The sequence below is a fragment of the Neolamprologus brichardi genome, chromosome 17, assembly GCF_056152115.1.
Source record: "Neolamprologus brichardi isolate AB-2024 chromosome 17, ASM5615211v1, whole genome shotgun sequence".
NCBI classification, from domain to species: Eukaryota; Metazoa; Chordata; class Actinopteri; order Cichliformes; family Cichlidae; genus Neolamprologus; species Neolamprologus brichardi.
Genome location: NC_142120.1, coordinates 36950472 through 36971580, shown reverse-complemented (window position 1 = coordinate 36971580; position 21109 = coordinate 36950472). Strand labels below are relative to the sequence as shown.

At 41.9% G+C, this 21109-nt stretch overlaps 2 protein-coding genes and 1 long non-coding RNA gene across 8 annotated transcripts in view; 1 reads left to right on the top strand and 2 right to left on the bottom strand.

The window, feature by feature from the left end:
• The window catches only part of ppp6r2a (protein phosphatase 6, regulatory subunit 2a), a 16126-nt gene extending 9607 nt beyond the window's left edge, over positions 1-6519 (bottom strand). For 2 of the 4 annotated variants that reach the window (XM_087830896.1, XM_087830899.1), the window contains exons 1-7: positions 6080-6519; positions 2602-2771; positions 1791-2045; positions 1033-1219; positions 577-714; positions 431-496; positions 211-323 (exon numbers count right to left, since the gene is read on the bottom strand). In XM_087830896.1, coding sequence (XP_087687022.1) covers positions 211-323; positions 431-496; positions 577-714; positions 1033-1219; positions 1791-2017 — 731 coding nt within the window. In that variant the 5' untranslated portion in view covers positions 2018-2045; positions 2602-2771; positions 6080-6519. Of the gene's footprint in view, positions 1-210; positions 324-430; positions 497-576; positions 715-1032; positions 1220-1790; positions 2046-2601; positions 2772-5556; positions 5796-6079 lie in introns of those variants that run through there. The other 2 variants (XM_087830897.1, XM_087830898.1) reach the window with 2 other exon arrangements.
• On the top strand, positions 5698-21109 carry cbll1 (Cbl proto-oncogene-like 1, E3 ubiquitin protein ligase). Of its 3 annotated transcripts, none has more exons than XM_035914676.2 (7): positions 5698-5898; positions 13720-13884; positions 16061-16093; positions 16291-16397; positions 16559-16642; positions 16723-16796; positions 19677-21109. In XM_035914676.2, exons 3-7 carry the CDS (start codon positions 16066-16068, stop codon positions 20683-20685), a joined length of 1302 nt encoding a protein of 433 aa, XP_035770569.2. In that variant the 5' UTR covers positions 5698-5898; positions 13720-13884; positions 16061-16065; the 3' UTR covers positions 20686-21109. The 3 variants fall into 3 exon arrangements, with proteins under 3 accessions (XP_035770569.2, XP_006806583.2, XP_087687026.1); XM_006806520.2 differs by lacking the exon at positions 5698-5898 and adding an exon at positions 12070-12231; XM_087830900.1 differs by lacking the exon at positions 5698-5898 and adding an exon at positions 12244-13322.
• Positions 8875-10563, bottom strand: LOC148098035 (uncharacterized). The gene is made up of 3 exons (XR_015716653.1): positions 10217-10563; positions 9873-10053; positions 8875-9499 (listed from the first exon to the last, which is right to left on the bottom strand). It is a non-coding gene; the product is annotated as an uncharacterized LOC148098035 (long non-coding RNA).

Genomic DNA, 21109 nt, shown 5'->3' with positions numbered 1-21109 from the left:
GTGTGCACACATGCTACAACCTGTGGCTTTTAATGCCATTTCAGGTCAAGAACTAAGCAAACAACAGTCAACAATGACGCTGGTGTGTTTCCGTGTGTGGTGTGGACAGAGCAGGAAGAGCAGGCATGTGTGATGTGGGAAAGCTATCCCCCACAGTTCCTACAGAGAGTTGTACGTTACTACAAACACACAAGCGCTCCACAGACTTACGATTCTAGCACAGCCAATAGTGGGTCGGCTTCTACGTTCTCCTGCATCTGACTGGCCTGATCTCGGCTAAGGCGGATGATGTCACACAGCGTTTGGGACGCATTTGATTGTCTCTGCAAAATAAATAATCCAATTGAATTATTGGAACCCATCAATATAAATGATTAGGACAACATCGAGACGACACTCGGCCAGCACAGCGAGCTCTGCGCCCACTCACCTCCTCATCTTTGCCAGCATGGATGAGCTCTGTGAGTCTCTGAACCAACGTTTCCTCGTTTAACCACTAGGATTCAAAAGAAACGGATCACTTAAAAGCATTCGACGGGTTCGAGCTTACTCAGAGGAGCTATTTCAGTAGCTTACATGCAGAACATCCTGTCTCAAAGGGGCAGGCTCCACACAACTGATGAGGCGAAGCAGCAGGTCCATCATGGCAGAGGCGTCAATGTGTTTCAGCACCAGACCAATAAAGCCTTCTTTTTTCTTTAAAAAGGTAATAACCTGGAAAATGACACGATGTGAAAGACTGTGGATTTTAACAGACAGCTAATGTCAATCTTTGATTTTCACATTTGAGGGTTTTTATGCTCTCTAGGCATGTTTTCACTGGAATCTTCCTCCGGGACAGGGAACCTTTGGAGGAACAGACTGACTTTCCAAAGTGGGGACGAGCATTTCTATTGAGTCCCAGGAAACTCAGCAGACCCCACAAAACACCCCTGCTCCAGTTGCTATTACTCTCTGAAACTTTGGTGTGTGCAAATGTTCCTAAATGATTCGCTTAATCTGAGAGGAATTCATATCTCATTTACTAGTTACCTGTTCGGTTTTCCTGGCAATGAGATTGCCGATGGTTTTGCTGAAGAAGCTGGCTAGTAGAGGATTGAGAGGTGGGTCCTGTTCCAGGAAGTGGTAGAGCATCTCGAGGAGAGACTCGTCTCCACCCAGCTTATCGTTTATAATGGAAACATCTGAGGTCAGAAGCTCACAAGCAACATTGGGAAACCTTGCAGAGGGAAAAACACAACAGACTGATGTTAAGATCAGATCTCTGTGTCAAACTAAAGATTTCAAAGTATCACTGCAAGTATGAGTGAAGGAAAAATGAAGGTGATGGGGTTACAGTTTCAACCTGTGTGAGGATTTAATCACAGCAGCAAAAAGTGGATATACGCAAAAAGCTGGAAGTTTCTTTTTGCTGCGTTCCTTTCAAACAACAGGACATATAAACTTGAGCATTTAATCATAAAATACCAGCACGTGCATATCAAACAACAACAGCATTTTCCTGATAAAGTTCATAAATCCTAAATAAATCCTGTGTATGTGGAGAGAGTTAGATTTCTTTATCATGTGACCCATGAGCTGAATTATTAACTGAACAAGTGAGTTAACTGTGGTGCTTGTATCTAATTGACATCAAGGCAAATTAATTGTCCAACTCATAGGCTCAACATCTGTCTTTGGAAATAGGTGCATGTTCCACTTCGTGTTCGTCTTGCTCCCAGTCTTCTAATCTAACTCTTAAGTAATGTCTCCACTCTCCCAGCAGTCTAAGCATCAGTGTGGGCTCTCACTTAAAGCGGCTTCGCTCCTCCAGATCAGCAGGTGGCTCTGTGGTGATGAGGCTGACCAGCTCCTGCATGCAGTGGTCCTGGGAAAGGAAGAGGAGCAGCCGACGGTTTTGGGCCTTGCACTCCTGCAGGACGTCATCCTCCTCCATCAGCTCTCTCAGCGTCACGTCCTCCCTGTCCAGCAGCTGGTCAATGTGGGAGGTGGTGTGCAGGTCAAACTTCCAAAACATGGTGGCCGCTGGGAGGGGGGACACAGCCCTGGGCCGACAGAGCGAGGAGAGAGGAGTAGGAAAGTTAAGAGTGAAAGGTTGGGATGAGGAAGCAGGGGCTCCAAGCTGACGTAAACAAACAAGAGGATTAGTACAGCACTAGTACTTCTATCCTTTTATACCAAAGACAATGTTCACAGGAACGGTAATATTCTGGGATTAACTTTAATCTGTCCTGTAAACAGCATTCTCTCACGGGCCTAATGTGACTCGGGTGATCAAAGTAAGATCTGGCCAACTGTAGTCACAATGTTGCATTAATGTCGAGCACATCATACAGCCTGCACTGAACTTTTCATAGGTTTATGAGACAGAAACATATGGTCTTGTCAGTGTTCGTGCTAAGCTGTAAGACATCAGGCAGTTTCGATGGCTGTAGAAGTTCAAAACTGGACCGTAACTGACGCTCTAACGTAACATGGAGGCGATCTCAGTTAAGACAGAAAACGTTGTGATGATTTAAACGCACATTGGTCCAAGTAAACACAGACATAGTGTAACTAGAAAAAGACACAAATGCCTGACAGTAAAGTGTTCACACATACCAGTGGATGAAATGTGGATATCTTTAATCAGACCTCCCCCACGGGCAGGCAGGCATTTGTGTTTGTGCAGACGACAGAGAGTGTGGCGAGGCCTGGCATTTATCAGCATGGGTCTCCTTTTAAAACGCGGGCCTCTTTAGGAGACGGGTCGCTGAGAGGCTCACCATACCCTGCACAACATGAAGGTTGATTATTAACTGACAAAAGGTACCAGGAGTCAATTATTTTAGTAATCAGGTAACCTAGTGCTTATTACATCCATTAACTGGATAAGAAATACTTTTGTCTTATTAATGAGAAATAATACATAATAATAATTTACATCATGTATTGTGTTCAAAAGACAAAAAAAAACAAACCCACAGGTCTTTCACTGTAGTTTTTTATAATGGAAACCAAAGTTTTTAATATTCTGACTGCACACAACGTCTGCGCAGGCAGGTAAGCGCTCGCACTGCACGCACCTGCCATAAAAAACGTATTGTTTTTAAAGAAAAACGTCTCAGAATAAACAATCAAAAGTACAGTAAATAAGTCACACAAACTACTGAAACCTAGGACACAAAGTAAAACTGCATCTACTCTTCTTGGAGGGCATTTTGTGTAAGTGGGCTTGTGATGAAAGCCCACTTTCACACAATGAAAGTCTTTTCATTGTGTGAAAGTCTTTAAAGAAACACGTGCAATGAAGAAAAGCAAGCTTATCAGGATTCTCCGAGGTTTGCCCCGACGTCGGATGCAACATTTCCTGCTCTAACAAACAGACGTTCTGATGGCGTTTTCGCACCTTGAGCAACTGTTGTTGGCTCTATATAAATAAAATACAACTGAACTGAACAGTAAATATGTTAATGACTGATGTTAACACATCATAGAACATATTAATACTTCAGTGTCCTGCCTAAAAGACCCAGGTCAGTCACCCATGTGTACTTTTACTGTCTTACAAAAAAACAAATATATATGTAATACAATATTTTTCATTGAAGCCTTGACATAAATATGGTCTACTACACCCCTTGTCCCCCTTTATACTCACTCCTTCTTGTTACAGGTATCACTGCCATATAAAGCAGGGCGGTTGGTAACAAGCTGCCTGAATTAAACATCATATCAGACTAATTTAAAGGTTCATCTGCATATTTTATTTTGACTGTGTAAAACAAATTGTGGCGTCTGGCAGCAGCTACAAAGTTAGCTTTTTCCAAGTAAAGACGTTTCTCAATATAAATACGAGACATTATTTATTTGAACTGAAGAAGTGAGTTATCTCTTTTGCTTTTGTGAGAATTACAATTAAGTTTATTAGATACTTATGTTAGATAAAATATTGTTGTATAAAGTTGTTATTACGTTCAACTTCTGAGAGAAAATGACTAATATTTAAACTAAAATGAATCCTATATTATCACCAAGAGTAAAAAGAAGGCTTTAAGCTTTAAGTTGAGCATAAATAGTGATTTATATCAATACCAACTGACAGGGAACAGCGCGAGATATTGTTATAAGATTATTTTTCATGTCGCCCAGCTCTACTTGTACCAAAGTTGACCTCGTTATTTGAAGACTTCTCCGTGGCTATCTGGCAATCCACCACTTTGACTTTCTATATATGACAGAGTAACACCTTGTACAAATGCTGTGTGCATGCTCATTACTCTACACGTTGACTGCTTAGGTCAACTCCCCCCTCTTCTCTGGTGTGACAGCTCAATGTAACATATTGTTAGAATCCATTAAAAAAAGAGAATAAATAAATAAAGTACAAAATGCTTTTGTGACCAGGCTGTTTGTTTTGTTTTTCCCCCATGCAGTTACTGTGGTAGCTAATCTAGACAACCTAACACACCAGCAGAGACACAAAACAGCTACATCTGCTGACTTTGTCAAAGCCAAAGTGTCTCAGCGGGCAGTGCAACTGATCTAACTGTTGACCATGGAAGTAAAACTACAGGAGGAAATCAAAGTGCTTCCCCTTTTTTCTTTTCCCATTTTCCTGAGGAGGATCTTTGCACATGCAGCAGCAGCGTCCATCTGGCATGCATTTACAGAGTACACAAGCGCAATAATAACCCGCTGAATGCTCCCTGTGGACACCGAGCAGAAAGCAAATGCTTGACTTTACATCCAAAATAGAACAAACCAGAGGCAACCTCAACAAAAACAGTCTCCTGGCACATGTAAGAGATGATGGAAAAAAAGGAACAATGGCACACAAAGGGCACACATGTGGATAATGCGAGCCAACTGCAGCCTGTAATTAGGAGAGTTAAAAAAAAGCTGTACAATCAAGCGAAAGGGAATCCCACCTGTCTGTTGCCATGAACTCCCCTTTTACTCACTGTGAATGTAAATAAAAGTCCAGCTGATAGCGAACCAGTGTTCACTGGGTTGTACTAGAAACCTTGTGACACCAGCTACCAAATGATTAACCAATCCGCACACTTCAGAGGGCAAACAGAAGCTGCAGTTTTTGCAATTTGCTGCTTAATTGCATTTTAAAGCACTGAAGCTGTAAAAAACGTTTTAAGTTGACCAGACATATCTAATACAGGCGATGGTCCCAAAATATTTTAAGTTAACAGTTGACATTATGGAGTACCTTTGTCAGCCATCAACCATGATATGGCTTCAGACTTTGATCACATGATGGGGATTTGGTAACGCGCCACATTTTATAAACTGTTGTAACTGAAGTGATTTCTTAAGATTGTTTGACAATAAGAGACACTCGTGTGTAACTGAAGACATGTAAGCTGAGCTTCCACAGCACTGGCATGAAATGCACATCAACTGACTGACGGTGGGGGCTCAGATTTCTGTTTACTTCAACTCCAGAGGAGGGCACAAATGCCCAAATGATACCAGACTAATATGGGATCGATGCTACAGCACATACACTGCTGAAGTCACCAGTAACTCCAACATGAAAGATTAAACTACAACTTCACCTACAGAGTGTGTAGTTACTTCCAACTCAGTAAGTCTGCGTTGCTGCTGGCCTCAGCCGACTCCGAACACCCCTAAAGTAACGTTGGCTCTTTAGTTACCGAGCTATAAAAAACACATGCAGCATTTAAAGACACGTATCGGTTAGAAAATGAGTTCTGTTAACGTCGACGGGACTAAACATTAACAGTTAACGACTATGTTACATTAACATCGATTAAGTAATCCAACAGCCATTACTGAGTCCTTGTGCGAAGTTAGCCGATAGACCAGCACTGGTATCTCGATCAGTGTTAATTCACGATATTTAGACACCAACTTCTAAAGTTGGGGAACAACTCAGCTAAGGTTAGTTCCTCCTTTTCTCTGATTAGCACATAAGCTAATTAGCTACCAACGGTTAACGTGTACTGAGCGGCCAACTTAAATAGCTCTCTAACTTGGGTTTAACTTTGTCGCTGCTGCAGCAGCAGGGTTAAGATTAGCTCTACGCTCAAACTCACGATAAGAATTCCCGGTTAAAACGTACCTTTGGTTGAATGTCCGTTGCGAGTAATTCCGTGTGATCCGAGTTGTTGCTGTTTTTCGTTAAGCAGCCAGCTACTAAATCACTAGCTGTCCAGCTACTGTTAGCTAGCCGTATGAGCTAACATACGTTAGCCTGTGAGCGAATAGTGATTTGTTTTGAAGAAGGGGTCAGTCTGCGACAGCACAGACCGCCGTTAGCTAGCTCAACTTAGCTAACGATAGTCAAATGTGGCTAAGAAGACTACAAAATAAACTGTTCCCCCGCGTGAATGACTACGTGGTGTTAATAACAATCCGAGTTATTTCAAATTAAAAGTGTATGATACGTACTCGCACACAAAGTAATTCAAACGCGGGGCTAAGTTTAGCACGCAAAGCAGGAAAAACTCAGTCATATTTTTCGAATCAAAATGGCGACATGGCTACGGGCGCGCGCGTCGGGGACGTGCCTCGACTTGAGACAGTGCACCGAGCTCTCCAAAACATCTTAAAGCGCTGAGTGATGCAACACTGCTATCACACATCAAACTGTCCTCGTTTTCACATGAGATACATATTATTTCAAAACTTGCAGCTGTAAACCTGCTGTCTGAAGAGTGCCGTTTATATTTAATTGCATTTTAACTAATAAACATTTACAGGCAAGATCATTCTGCAATTTTAAAACAATCGGTGGAAAATGCACAATAAAGACTTGACACCAGTCGGGTTTTCTGCTTTGTAGTGTATCCTGGCTGCAGTTCGGAGTCTCACTTCGTTTATTTACGTTTTGCTTCCAGTGCACTTGAGACATGCACAATGGCACTATTAGATTTACCTCCGAAGAATTCAACATTATCGAAGCAGCCTGAGACTATCTTGTTAGAAAATGGAACAAAAAGTGGCCAACATTCAAAGAAGAGTGCTTTTCTTTTATTTTAATGATATGGACTAATTATGTCTGAAATAAAATAAGATCAATGATCTTCCTGGACAAGAAAACTGCTTAAAAGAGCAACCGTCTGTGCTGAAGATTAAAGGTGCTCATACCTGATACTGACTTGCAGGGTTTTCAGAATTGTACAATCTGTACTCTCTACTACTACTTTCATTTTACACCGCATGTGTCTGGCCCCACACATGCCAAAGGACACACACCTCGTTTGTTCTTTAGGCTTAACCATTGACTTTATTAGTTCTGAGTGTCCTTACCTGAGCTGGTCAAATTAGTTGATTCAATGAACTCGTCCTCCTGCCCTCTTGATGTTTTATCTGGACCTTTGTTTAGAAAGGTCTTTCAGTCCATTGGTCCTAGTGTGCTTACACTCATCAATGCCTCTCTGCTTTCTGGTCAGGTGCCTGTTTTTTGTAAAAGTGCTGTTAAAAAACCCGAACTTGATGCTTCTCTGTTTATCAACTATAGACCCATCTCAGAATTACCATTTATCGCCAAGATTTTAGAGAATGTTGTGGCCAAGAAACTCACAGCGGTTCTTGATCAACATAACATTCTTGATCATTTCCAATCTGGTTTTCGTAGAGCTCATTCCACTGAAACTGCACTTCTTAGAGTGTCCAGTGATATACTGATGAATTATGATGCTAAGTGCACTGCTCTGTTGTTGCACCTGACCTCTGCCTTCGATACTGTCGAACATCATATTCTGTTAGATAGACTAAAACACTGGGTGGATATATCAGGAACGGCCTTGGAGTGGTTTAAATCTATGTGATCCTCCTCTGTGACTACCTCCAAGCTCAGGTCCTCTCTCACCTCTCTTGGTGTGCCACAGGTTGTGTCCTGGGACCTGTACTGTTTTTGTTATATTTACTCCCTCTTCAGGAACTTCTCAGCACTTTTAAGGACATTTCGTATCAGATGCAGATGATATTCAGCTATATATCTGCTTTAAGCCACATGATGTTTCTAAACTTCTAATCTTGCAGAGATGCTTAGATTCTATCAGAGGTTGGAATGCTGATGATTATCTTCAACTTAATGCTGAGAAAACTGAAGTCCTTGTCTTTGCTCCTGATAAATTTGTACCTTTGGTATTAAAACATTTAGGCCCCCTCGCGTTTGTTAAATCTTCTATTAGGAATCTTGGTGTTACATCTGACTCAGCTCTGTCCTCGGATATTCATGTTAACGTGTGCAGGGTGTTCAAAATCCTGCTGCAAGGCTGTTGACCAAGGCTTCCAGGTTCTCCCCCATTAAATTCAGGATCCATTTCAAGATTATAATCCTGACCCTCAGGACTGCACGGACTGGCTCCAATTTACATCAGTGATCTTCCTCATCCTGATATTCCCAGCAGGTCCCTGAGGTCTTGCTGGTTGTCCAGCACACTAGATTAAAACAAAAGGTGACAGAGCTTTTGTTTCTGTGGCTCCCAGACTCTGGAACTCTCTCACTCAGATCTGTGTCAGTTCTTTTAAAAAACAGTTAAAACCCTTCTTTTTAAACTTGCCTTTGGCTGATGTTGTTTTATGTTCTAGCTTCTGTGAAACACTTTGTGATTTTATCTTGAAAGGTGCTATATAAATAAAATTTACTTTACTTACTAGCAAAATAAAACCCATATGGGCACACTCAGGACTTTTTCCTGAGTGTGCAGCAGTTTACAATGAAAGTCAAATGCAACCTTCTTTCTGTGTTTGATGACATTCATTTTAGACAAATATTCTCCTCGAAGTATGTATTAGAAACTCTACCCAGATAGCAAGGAAACATTGAAACAACGCTGAGTCAATATCAGGCGACGTCATTGAACCAACGTTGAAGTGTGACGTTGACCTAACGTCACTCTTGCACCCTTTTTTAATGTTGAAACAACGTCAGGTTTTGATGTTGAATCAATGTTGAAACCTGACATTGAAACAATGTCAGATTCTGATATTGAAACACTGTTGAGCTATGGTGTTGATTTTCCACCTCTTTCGCACAGTTGCTTTTTATTAAAACAACAGTTAAATCATGACTGGAAATCTACCTTTCTTTATAAGTATTTTAACCAATACTAAACTACTGCATGTTTCCATCAATACTTAAACCACCTAAACACATAATTGTACTTATTCCTCAAATTGGACACCCTTTATAAAAAAAACAACAACAAATGTCTCACAATGTATCATGTCAATATTAATATCCTAAAATAAGAAAGCATTGCATGTGATGTAACAGAGAAAAAAAATAAACAAAAAAAAGGTCAATAGGCATGTTTCGTTTGCTAAATACTTTATTAAAAGACAGTTTCCTATTTACATTTATATGTTTCACAGAAGTTTGTAATTTTTTACTCTGGGATGGGGATGCATGATGTGCGTCCTGCACCACCCATACCCATACGATCTGGGGCGTATCGGAGCCATTTCTGCACTGCTTGTGCAAAGACAAACTCGGACATAGAGTTTGCCCCTAACTGCTGCGTCAGGCCATCTAGGAAAAAAATACACACACAAACACAAAAAGTGAATTAGAGCACATGAATATATAGCTCTTGTTAACTGTCTTCAGCGGGGAGAAAGTATGTAAACTCCTAGGCTGATAAACATGAAAGTCACCAGGTGTAAATCTGCAAACTGCCGCATTTGATTCCCAAAGAGCTATGAGCGGAAAAAGTGATAAGTCTTAGCATAGTGTGCCGTGTATCCTTTAAAACAAAATAAACATGGGGTCCTCGGGCTGTACAACTACAACCCGAGGACTAAACAAGCCAAAGACCAAAGACTCCATCTCCAGATTAACCGGACATGAAAGTCTTGTTATTAAGAAAGACAAAGTAATATAGCAAAAAAACTGTAAAACTTACCACCATATATGCATTTGCAGAGCGCTGTATCTTTAAATGCCATTTTTTGCTTTGTCTGGTCCTTGGTTTTTTTCCCTGCCCAGTTGAGTACCGAGGCCAGCTCGTTTGTAATGGCATAAGCCATTACACGGCGGACTCGCACCTCCAGTGTGGTCCCTCCAATCAAGGCAAAGCGTCTCACCTATAGACACATTTTAAGAGATGGAATTAGCGTGTCTCATGTCTTAAATGTGTATGCAAGTGCTTGTGTGTTTAATCAACAGGCCGTTGTTATGTATTTAAATCACATCTGACAGCTATTACACTTTATAGTTACAAAGTGTACATAACTTTTATATACTTACCATTGCCTTATTTGCCTCTTATGATTGAAGAGCTGCCTCTGCATTGTTTAGCTCCTCAATGTTGTGCAAGGGCAAATCCAGAGGCAGTACCCCAGCATCTACCGATTCATTTCAGCAGGGATGGCGGATGGCTCTGACCTCCTCACGGAGTTCGTTAACAGCTGTCGTCAGGTCTGACTGCATAGCTAATATCTTTTGTGAGGTCGCATCTGTTTAAAAAAACAATTCCAGAAAGATTAATGGCTTAAGCAGTGAGAGGCGAAAAACTAATAAATAAATAATAAAACGCAGTTTACGTGTGGACAAAAGGTGCAAACGCAAGGTAGGTGAGCGTGCATCGTAAAGTTAGGTGAGCGTGCAACGTAAAGTTAGGTGAGCGTGCAACGTAAAGTTAGGTGAGCGTGCAACGTAAAGTTAGGTGAGCGTGCAACGTAAAGTTAGGTGAGCGTGCAACGTAAAGTTAGGTGAGCGTGCAACGTAAAGTTAGGTGAGCGTGCAACGTAAAGTTTGAATTGAGTGCGAATCGAAGCGAGTGCTCTCCAATCATTAAAAGTAACAAAGTCATTGAACACATTTATACAGTTACCTTTACGTTTATCAATCATATATCACAGATTTACAATTTTTTGTAGTACTATGCTAAAAAGCAACTGTAGAGCGAAAGTCTGGGTCAAGCGCCGAGGCGACGGCAAGAACAAAGGAACCCTCGAAGCGTTACAGCTAGCTAGCTAGCTTTGTAAGGGAATATAACGGAAAAGTATGAAATGAAAATGTTTTCTTTGTTGACTTTGTTCGCAGTGCAGTTTATTTGTTGCCGGATTGTAAGATGAAAGTAGACACAATTTCGGGCTCCCAAATTTTGTCCGAAACTTTACATTAACAAGTTTGTTTGTTTTTTACTGTTATTCAAATGCAACCGTGGAAATAACGAATAGAACAAAAGTCATTCATTCTTACCTTATATTAATCGTGGTGCAGGCCAGTGCAGTGCATGAACTGATGCCTTCTCCGGTCAATTCCGCTGAGAGTAAATCTAATGTCCCGCTCTACCGTACAAGACAATGGTTACCTGAAGGGATGTACCACTGTGAGAGGGGGGGCTATGGAATAGTCCAAGTGGTAGCAGCTTTAATTTCCCGCGAAACCATAAATCAATGGTTTTTCAACGTGATTGTTGTCACCTTGTCAACTATAAATAGATCAACAATCAACGATGACAGAACAACAGTGAATCAATGTTATTTCAATGTCAGTGTCAGGTTTCATCAGTATTTCAATGTTGTTTCAACATTGGTTTTGTGTTGACATTTCAAGCATGACGATTCTGATGGTTCAGATGGAAAATCAACATCTGTTCAATGTCTCCTTGCTATCTGGGTATAAAACAATGTGAATTAGTTCAGCTGGGAAACAAGCTTAATTATAAGTAAATATGCATGGACAGCGCATGTTGGATGATCTAACAAGTGTTTAAACTATGGCAGCAGATATTTTTTTTATTAAGGATAAAATTAACTTTTTTTCTGCTAAAACAATGTAAACAGTGGATAAATAACAACCTGAACTTTACGAGCAACATGTTTATGAAATATGATAGAAAGTCCAAGCGTTCAGATTTTCCAGTCACTCTCAGGACTGACCGGATGTGACCTGTGGCAGGTAGTAGCATAAACATAAAGGAAGAACTGCGTCGATACAGAAAACAAATGGACAATCGTTTCTGTCTGATGAAATGACAACGACGTCCGTCTTTACTTTCAGTATTGTTACCCAGCCATTTAGGCCGACTGTACAAGAGCATAATAAACGCGCGGTTGTTTTTCTTTGTTGGTTTTAACGTGAACTAACTACAGTTTATTTTTAGCTCTTAATTTTTTAACCCTGTTTGGGTCGTCCTTCTTTCGCTTCCTTCTTTCCTATCCTCATTCCTTCCCTTTCACTTCACCTCCTCTCCTCGTCAGTTTCTCGTATCCCACAATGCATTGCGGTCACTCGTTGGATCATGGACCAAAGCGGTAAGCAAAATGCAAAGTAGGGCCGAGACGTTAGCAAAACTTGTTATTCATGCTATATATATATATTTTAAACCTGCGTAGCCGTTTTCATACCAGGTCTAAGAGCTAACGTGACTACAAAGCCCCCTCGTGGAAAGTGGTTTTGCTAAGCTAACCCGTAATCTCCCAGGGTAACGTTAAAGCTTGAATGGTGCGGGCTAGCCAAAAAAGGCTTGAGTACTTCTCGCCAAAAGTTAATGTTACGTCCTAAGTTGGTCTGGAGGGTTACACGAAATGTTCCACCAGAGTTTATTCAATTATTAAGCACAACTGCAAACGATATATTCTCACATGTTAGTGGGTTTACGGCTAGCTGCGATTTAGTTGGGGCGCGAATGCGGCTTGATTGTTAGCATATGCTAACCACTTAGCTGTATAAAGAAACGGTATATCTTATAACGAGTCTCTTGACTGTTAACCCACATACATATGCTGATAGTATTAAAGGCGAAACGCTAACGTTCTTAATCTAATTTCCAATTGTTTATACTACTGCAGTGTCACTAAAGTTATAAACCATTACCAACTATAAATATCTGCGGCTCTGAGCTCCTCCTCGCTTGTTGTGGCTTTGCTAAGGGACAGGTACGAGTTTCTGTGTCGTAGGCGACATTGTGAGAGTGGGTGCAGGTGGAAGGTGTCAAGCCTGGAAAGGTGGAGGTATTCGCTGGACAGAAGAGGAATGACAGTCAGTAGAATCAAGACAGAATAGTTGTGTGTGAATGAGAATGAAGCGTGTGGAAAGGTGAAGATGCAGTGAGTATACGTAATGAAGGTGGATGAGTTGTATATTTGGGGTCAGCCATCCAGAGCAACGGGCAATACACAAGAATGGCAAAGAGAGTCCATGCAGGGTGGAGATGAGTGTCAAAGATGATTTGTTACTGAATAATAATGGTGCGAGTGAAAGGAAGAGTTACAAGATGGTAGTCCACTAAAGATGTTAACATTTTCATTGGGAGTGGCCAACACCTACAGCATTAGATGTCTCATATTGAGCAGTTTGGAGACAAAGGCAAGGCTGGGACAGAAGATGGAGCTGCCAGGCAGAGGTTGGTGTGATAGAAGAAGATGGGGATTGGATGAGACGGAGGCAGATGATCTACTGTGGCAACCCCAAAAAGAAGCCGGCAGAAAAAGAAGCATCCTGTTTAACCTATGAGTCACTGAGTTTCACCATAAAGTCTAATTCCAGAATGAAATTATTTGTAATCTATGTAACCAATGTGAACGGGCAAGGGACTCTGTTACAAGCACTGTCACAATCCAGTGACGTCCTAAAGGCTTTAAAAACAACTCTTTGTAGATGGATATGTGTAACTGTTAAATTTTGGTGTGGCTCTTGAGTCCACCACATGAGGTATCCCTCACTAACTCTGTAACTGTCCAATGTACAGCGCACAACATATAGCAGTCTGTTTCAGTTGATATACTCTTTTTCTTCCACAGACAATGATCTTCAAGGAAGCGATGGCTCTGGGAGTTTGGGAGGCCCGGATGTTCGCAGACGAATCCCCATCAAACTTCTGTCCAAGCAGCCAATAAGGAGCAAACCTCAGCAGCGCCCCCAGAGACCTGTCAGCAGAACTTGTAAAAGTGAGCCTGGAGAAGATGGTAGGCACACTATGTGGTACAAAATGCTCATTAGCACTAATGTTTTTATGATGTCACACTGTATAGGCAAAAGTATTGGGCCACACCTCTTAATCAAAACTTTTTCAATCCTATTGCCACTGTATATAAATTTGAATAGCTAGCTGCCTTTACAAACATGGTCATTCACTGAATTCAAGAGTGGAGCTGTAAAAATATTGTGGCAGTTGAAACAAGTCAATTCATGAAATGTTTCTTACATTTGCAGCCCACATAAAGCTACAAAGCAGTGCCAAGGTGCATGGTTTGTAAAAAAATGCCAATGCCGAGTTCCATTAACACCAGCACAAACTCTGCACTGTGGGTTTTGTGGCTGAGCAGCTATAATATGTAGGTAGCCTAGTACTTCTGCCTGTAAAGTATATAAACATAGCATGCTTAATGATATTCAACTCTTTGTTGGTTAGTTTTTAAAGTAGCTAATGCATTGTTGTTGGTGTCTTTCAGCTGGTGTTTGTAAAGGTCAACCTTTCCTCTTTGGAAAATAATGGAGTTCCTTTTCTGCCATATAAGTTTTGAGATAGGGTTGTTCGATATAACGATATATATCTGATGACAATATAAAAACATCTATCGTTTCATTTTACTATCGTTTGTTTCGTGGTCTCGTAAAATAAACTGTTTACGGCAATATTTTTTCATGTTTTGATGGTCACTGTAGTTATTATTAATTTAAGTTCTCTCTTTCTCTTATATTTAATATAACCACACTACGGACGGACAAGCGCCTGTTTTTATGAGTTGTCGTTAGCAACAACGATGGTAAAATCATCGCGTGTCCGCTTGTTTATGTTCCACATAAACCTTTCACAATAAAGCTCAAGATCCTGTTGAGACTTTTCAAAATAAACTGAATCACGTGAAAGAGCAGATTATTTACAGATGAGAAGTAAAAAAGAAATAAAGCTTAGACTCAAACGTTAGAACAGGCTTTTCCCCGCAGCACGCCGTGTAATAAATACTCACAAAGAAAACGGCGGCCGTTAAAACTTCTGTCTAAAAATGTATCGTTTCATGCATCGGTTAAAACACTCGACTCCAGCTACACGACGCCCAGCTGGAAACACTTCACGTAAGTCGAGCTGCCCGAGATTCACAGAATTTACAGAAAATGTTACATTTTTGTGATTTATATCGTTATCGGACGATAGATGTCTTATATCGGGAGATGAGATTCTGGTCATATCGCACAGCCCTATTTTGGGATGTATTCCTTTTTCATATGATTGTCACATTTCACTGGGATATATGTACAGGATATGGAGTAGACGTTTCTTTCATCCCCACTCCAGTGGGTTGGGCTGCACCCTTGATTTGGCTGCCCACAGTGTGCTTTGTCTCTCCTCCTCGCCCTGAACCAGGAATGTTTCACAAGTTAGGCAAATGTAAAAAACATTACACAACGGAGCCACCATGCAGTATATTAAGTATCTATGTGGAGAAAAAAACGTTATTTTTTTCTTTTGGTGGTAGGAGTCATTGTAGACTTGATGTGTTACACAGGTATCAGTGACGTACTCGTGGGCTGAACGGAGAGGATGTGCCAGTGGTAGCAACAGACTTACAGTTTGACATGTGGGCATCTTTCTTTACCAGTTGTTGTGCAGTGACACTTGCAGTGGTAGTTGGATTTGAACGTTTCTTTGGGCAGATAGAGCTCACAGTTTATCCATATTTGCTGGCTCATCTTTGTTATTTGGACTTGATACAAAATACTCAAAAAAAGGATCTCAAACATTTTTGTATGTTGTTGTACTTTTGTAAAGCTGTCTCTGTCGCTCACAACTGTCATTTATTCTTGGCCTGACCTGTCGTGGCGTATCAATTACAATACATCACAACAGTATCAGTTTAACAGAAAGTGTAACACATGTATTATTGATGCTTTTACAGTCATCCAGTCTGGATATCATATGTTGGCACACAGTAGCACTGTGACAGCCTACTGCCATATGTCATCATGCTGTGTAAGGATTAACTGCGGCACTTGCACACAGTAAAGAAGATGGATGTCCTTTTTGTTATTTTCCTCATAAATTCAGTTTAGATGTTATTAAATGTAGCCAATATGTGCCAATGTGAAGTTTGTTGTTGCCATACCGATGCTGATTCTTTTTTTTCTTCTTTTTTAACAAAGTAATCATGAAGTCGATGATGAGGACAGCATCAAGTAAGCATTTTAGATTTTATTTGTACCTTTCATTTTAGTTTCCATGTAATTGTCTTATACACAGAATATTTTAAGCTCCTTTGGATAGTGACACTATGCTATGTTCTTGCCCTCTTCTTTGGGAAAAGCTGAAGTGTCAGGTTTGTTTTAAATACTGTTTTATTAATGCTACTCTTGTTTTTTTCTTTCTACTACAGATAACTTTGGCTTTAAGCAAGAGGACAGGTTTGACTGTGGAACTAAAGCTGGTGATGTGTTTGCAAGTCAGAGGAGATTTCCACAACCGTTGTTCTGGGACTATAAGGTACGTCTGCTGTGTGAGGGGAAACAATATTAATGATTAAGTAGCATCATTACCAGCATCTGGCACGCCAGTAAGACGTGTAGTATTGGAATTAAAGAAAAAGGATACAATTATCTGGCTTTACATGCGTGTCATATTTGTGTGTCCTCTTATTTCAACAGTTAAACTTGATTGGAGAAAAGGATGACGTTCCGATTCACTTCTGTGACAAATGCGGTCTCCCTATTCAGCTGTATGGACGGATGGTACATGTCTTATTGCTGTTTCTCTGCACAACATCTCAGAGTCATGTTACTGTCTAACTCTTGCCAATTTGACTCCTCAGATTCCCTGCAAACATGTTTTCTGTTATGACTGTGCTCTACTTCATGAGAAGAAAGGAGAGAAGATGTGCCCAGGGTGAGACCATTTAACTTTGGTACATGGCAATGAGAGTAAAATAAGGATGGCTGGATGCCAGAAAAGTCGACTCCTGCAAGTACTTTGAGCAGCAGGGGCATAAAATCACTACAGTATAAAGCCACTAAGATGTCCCTGATTTAGGCTACGGCCACACTAATGCGGGAGGCCAAAACGGAGAGAAAACAATGCGTTTTTGTTTGAAAACGCATTGTTTTCTCTCCGTTTTGGCCTCCCGTCCACACTGAAACGGCGTTCTTGCTCAAGGAAAACGCAGCGTTTTCAAAACGCTTTCGAAAGCGCATACATTTGAAAACGGTGCTTTTGTGTCACAGTGTGGACAGCGAAAACAGAGACTTTCAAAAACGATGATGCGTGTTAGAGCTGGGCGATATAAGATTTTTTCATATCACGATATGTTTTCTTCATTTCAGGCGATAACGATATATATCACGATATAAGCCAAATAACTACATTTGTAAGATTTAAATGTGCCGTTGCTCACGAGTAAAATGTGAAATAAGCAGCAGCTTGTTTTGATTTAAATATTTATTTCCCATAAGTTGTTCAACAGGGTAGATGTACTTAAGGAACATGAGACTTTTTCAGATAAATAAAGGCAAATATTGCAAACTACACAAAAGGCAGCCGCTAAAGCGTTTAAGTTTCAAAACAGAACAAACAAAACTACTAAATTGTCAATTCCACTTAGAAACAAAATATTAATTCTAAAAATAAATCTTAGTTTGTTTTACAGAAGAACAGACAAAATTGACTAACTTTTGTCAATATCAAATAAACTGAGAACTAAAAGGAAATTCTCCATCTCTCCTTGTTGTATAGCTGAGCTTTTCAAACAGTGTTAACAGTTACTTTAGTCTGACAAAAGCCGAATGACGAATTAGCGCTTCCAGTCAGAGACTGAGCATGGACCGCTTTATTGTATTTCCAGACTTGCTTTCGGCACAATTACAGTGCGCGCTACTCTGTTTTTGTCAGACTTGAAATAGCCGAAATACCTTCACACTACAGAACTTCTGTGGCTCTTCCGTTCGACAATCTCTCCGGCATTGGAACCATCATCTGTTTTCTCTTCGGTCCTTCGGTCACGGTTGATTTTTCTCTAGTCGGCACACTCATTTCCTCCATTACCCGGGCGGCACGGCGGCTGGCTGCTTCCCAAACAAATACACATGTGCGGCTTGGCACTTGTGCTGTACGTAACAAGTCACGTGACGTGACGCTGCGGCTGTGATTGGTTCGGCTCTGCGCTACTTAATTTGGATTGGCTGTTCTTCTGTTTTTTTTAAGAGGACAAGAGAGATGAGGTCTATCGCAATAGTTTAATTTTTCTATTGAGAAAAAGTTATTTCGCGATACATATCGTTATCGTTCTATCGCCCAGCTCTAGTGTTGGTCATGTGATGCAGTCATGTGACCAATTAAACTAAGATAGCAGAGGGCATTATACAGCAGTTGTTTTGTTTGACAACCCTGTTAAAGATTAATATCAGTCTGTACCTGCTCCAGAGAGCTTTTCTTCAAATTCTTTACTTCTCACTTGCTTTTGCAACTTTGTACTTTTGTGTTACTCGCAGCAACAACTCCACCTCATTGTTAGTCCATTTAAAAAACTCGCTGCTTTTCCTCCACATTCTGTCGCCACGTTTTAAAGAGCCGGAAAGTAAATAAGCGGCAGACAGAAATGAGGCAGGTCGAATCTTCACGCATGCGTAGGACTGGAACGTAAGCGTTTTCAGATGTTTCAATGTGGACGCACAACTCTGAGAACGACTGAAAACACTAGTGTGGACGCGGAGCGTTTTCAAATCTATCCAGGCTAGTGTGGACATAGCCTTAGTGACGTGAGGAATGGGACCTCAAGAAAATCTTTTGTCCTGTAAAAGTGAAAGGGGAACCCGAATAATCTGTTAAAACCTGCAGTCGTGTAGATTGACACCCACACTGCCAGGTGCACGAAGCACTCTGAATCATTCTTTCTGACAGTTAAAGTCTTTCCACCTACCTCCTCAACCAGATTGAAGACGGTTCTTTGTGTTAGGCCAATATTTTATTGCTGAGCTCGTAGAAATACTGCCTACTGAGCATTCTTTTCATCCTGGGAAAACTGATAGCAAGGAAAACTAAAGGCACCACTTACAGCATCCAGTTCAGGATTGTAGGGAGGCTGGAGCCCATGCAGGCTGTGATAGGCTGAACAGAGTACACCCTGGACAGGGCTAATAGAGATGGTATCTACTCAGCTCCACTCAACTGTGTTTTGGTCTTTTTCTGTTACAACCGAGTCACACCTCAGTGTACACGGGTTGTTGTAGCAATGTGTCCGAAACTCTGTGACATTGTTTGTATGAGACACAAATTCAGCTCAATAATTGCAATGGTATACCTGCTGCTCAGCCTGTGGCTTCTCGTCAGGCTTAAGGGCCATGAAGTCGGTTTTCGCGCAGCCTTCATAATGTTGCCAGGTTTCAAAAATGGCAGTTTTGATTTTTCTGATGGAGTTGCTCCTATAACTCAGCGAGTGACGCTGTAGACTGGACAGTCAGTGCCATGCAATCTGTTGAGGGCACAGAGGTTTTTGCATTGACTCCGCTCACTGCAACCCCGGCTGAGCAGGGACTGAAAAAGCACCTAGTACAACCACCTAATGGAAAACCCTGAAAACCGAGTCGAGGTGAGTAGGTACCAGTGGAAAGGGCCACATTGACCAGTTGGGGCGGTATGGTGGTTGGAGCTGTGGCCTCATGAAAAAAGCTGTGGTTTAAGCCACGAACAGGCTGTGTGGAGAATAGGTTGATTAGATCAAAAGCGATCTTGTCAAACAAAATAACTGAGCTGTTTGACTTTGTGTTTCTTCAGCCTGACCCTCTATAACTGCACAGACCCGGTTCAGCGCATTGAACAGTGCCAACGTGGTTCCCTCTACATGTGCAGCATTGTAGCAGGATGCAAGCGCACCTACCTGTCTCAGCGTGACCTCCAGGCCCACGTCAACCACCGCCACATGAGGGCTGCCAAGTCTTCTGCGGGCCGCCAGGAGCCCGTGCACCTGCCCCCTGCTTCTGATGTATCTGAGCGTTTCCGCCTGCCTCCACCTCACTTACCCAAGAACCACGTCCATCTCACCAACCCGCTTCAGCACGGGAGCCACGATCCTTACAGTCAGCCGCCACCTCCCTCCGCTCACGAAGGCCCGCCCCCCACTCCTTCTCTGGGTCCTGAGACATTCCGCATTGCCACGGTAACAACTCGTAAACACAGTAATCTCATCACTGTGCCCATTCAAGACGACTCCTCTTCCTCTTGCGAGCCCCTCTCTGCTGGGCCAGGCCCTGGCCAGCCACCCCACCACCACCCCGGGGACTATCCTGGCCAGCCTCCCGTAGTGTCGCACTCTCACCACATGATGGCACCACCTCAACAGCATTTTGGTCCCCCGCCTCCCCCGCCGCCTCCCATTACCCACCCAATGCAGCATCCTCCCCAGGCCTCTGGGACACCACACATGGTGTACAACCAGGCCCCTCCTCCCCCAATGTCCACAGCGCCCCCACCTATTACTCCTCCACCAACGCACATGATACCCCCTTACATGAATCACCCACCCCCAGGACCTCCACCACAGCATAGCGGCCCTCCTGTTAATGCCCCACCACCTCATCATTATAACCCGAACTCCATGCAGCAGTTCCCTGAAGACCAGGGTACCCTCAGTCCCCCCTTCACCCAGCCAGGAGGGCTCAGTCCTGGGATGTGGCCCGCCCCAAGAGGACCCCCACCTCCACGAATGCAGGGACCCCCTCCCCAGGGCCAAATGCCTGGTCCGCACCATCCGGATCAGGGCCGGTATCGGCCCTATTATCAGTAAACTACCACCGAAATGAGTCTGTCATTCTGTTTCATACTGCTTGTCTGAGTAATGTGATAGTAAACCTCAGGGTTCCAGGTTGTAGACGTTGATTTCCATAAAACTGCCCAAAGCAAATGTGTATGTGGTGCACACTCAAGTTAACTGTGCTAAACTTGGAAGAGAGCAAGAGTGTCCTCTTTTTGAAACAACATATGGTAACATGTCTGTATATATGTTAGCTGATGCCACACATGTACATTTAAAGATGTTGAGTCAATAAATTTTTAACAGCACATTTCTATCCTTTCGTTTGACATGATGTGATGTAGTAAAATGTCAGCTGGTTTCTTTAACAGACGTTACTGAAAACTACATTTATCACTTGGTCTGACTGACGAGGTCTTCAGTATTTCTCATTAAAAATATATTGTGGAAAAATGAA

What these genes read in the sequence shown, in the direction of transcription:
- cbll1 (XM_087830900.1), top strand. Translation starts at nt 13,211, where the DNA reads ATGTTAACATTTTCATTGGGAGTGGCCAACACCTACAGCATTAGATGT. An exon ending in CGTTGTTCTGGGACTATAAG is followed by an intron (nt 16,398 to 16,558) that starts GTACGTCTGCTG and finishes TTATTTCAACAG; the next exon opens with TTAAACTTGATTGGAGAAAA. An exon ending in TTCAGCTGTATGGACGGATG is followed by an intron (nt 16,643 to 16,722) that starts GTACATGTCTTA and finishes TTGACTCCTCAG; the next exon opens with ATTCCCTGCAAACATGTTTT.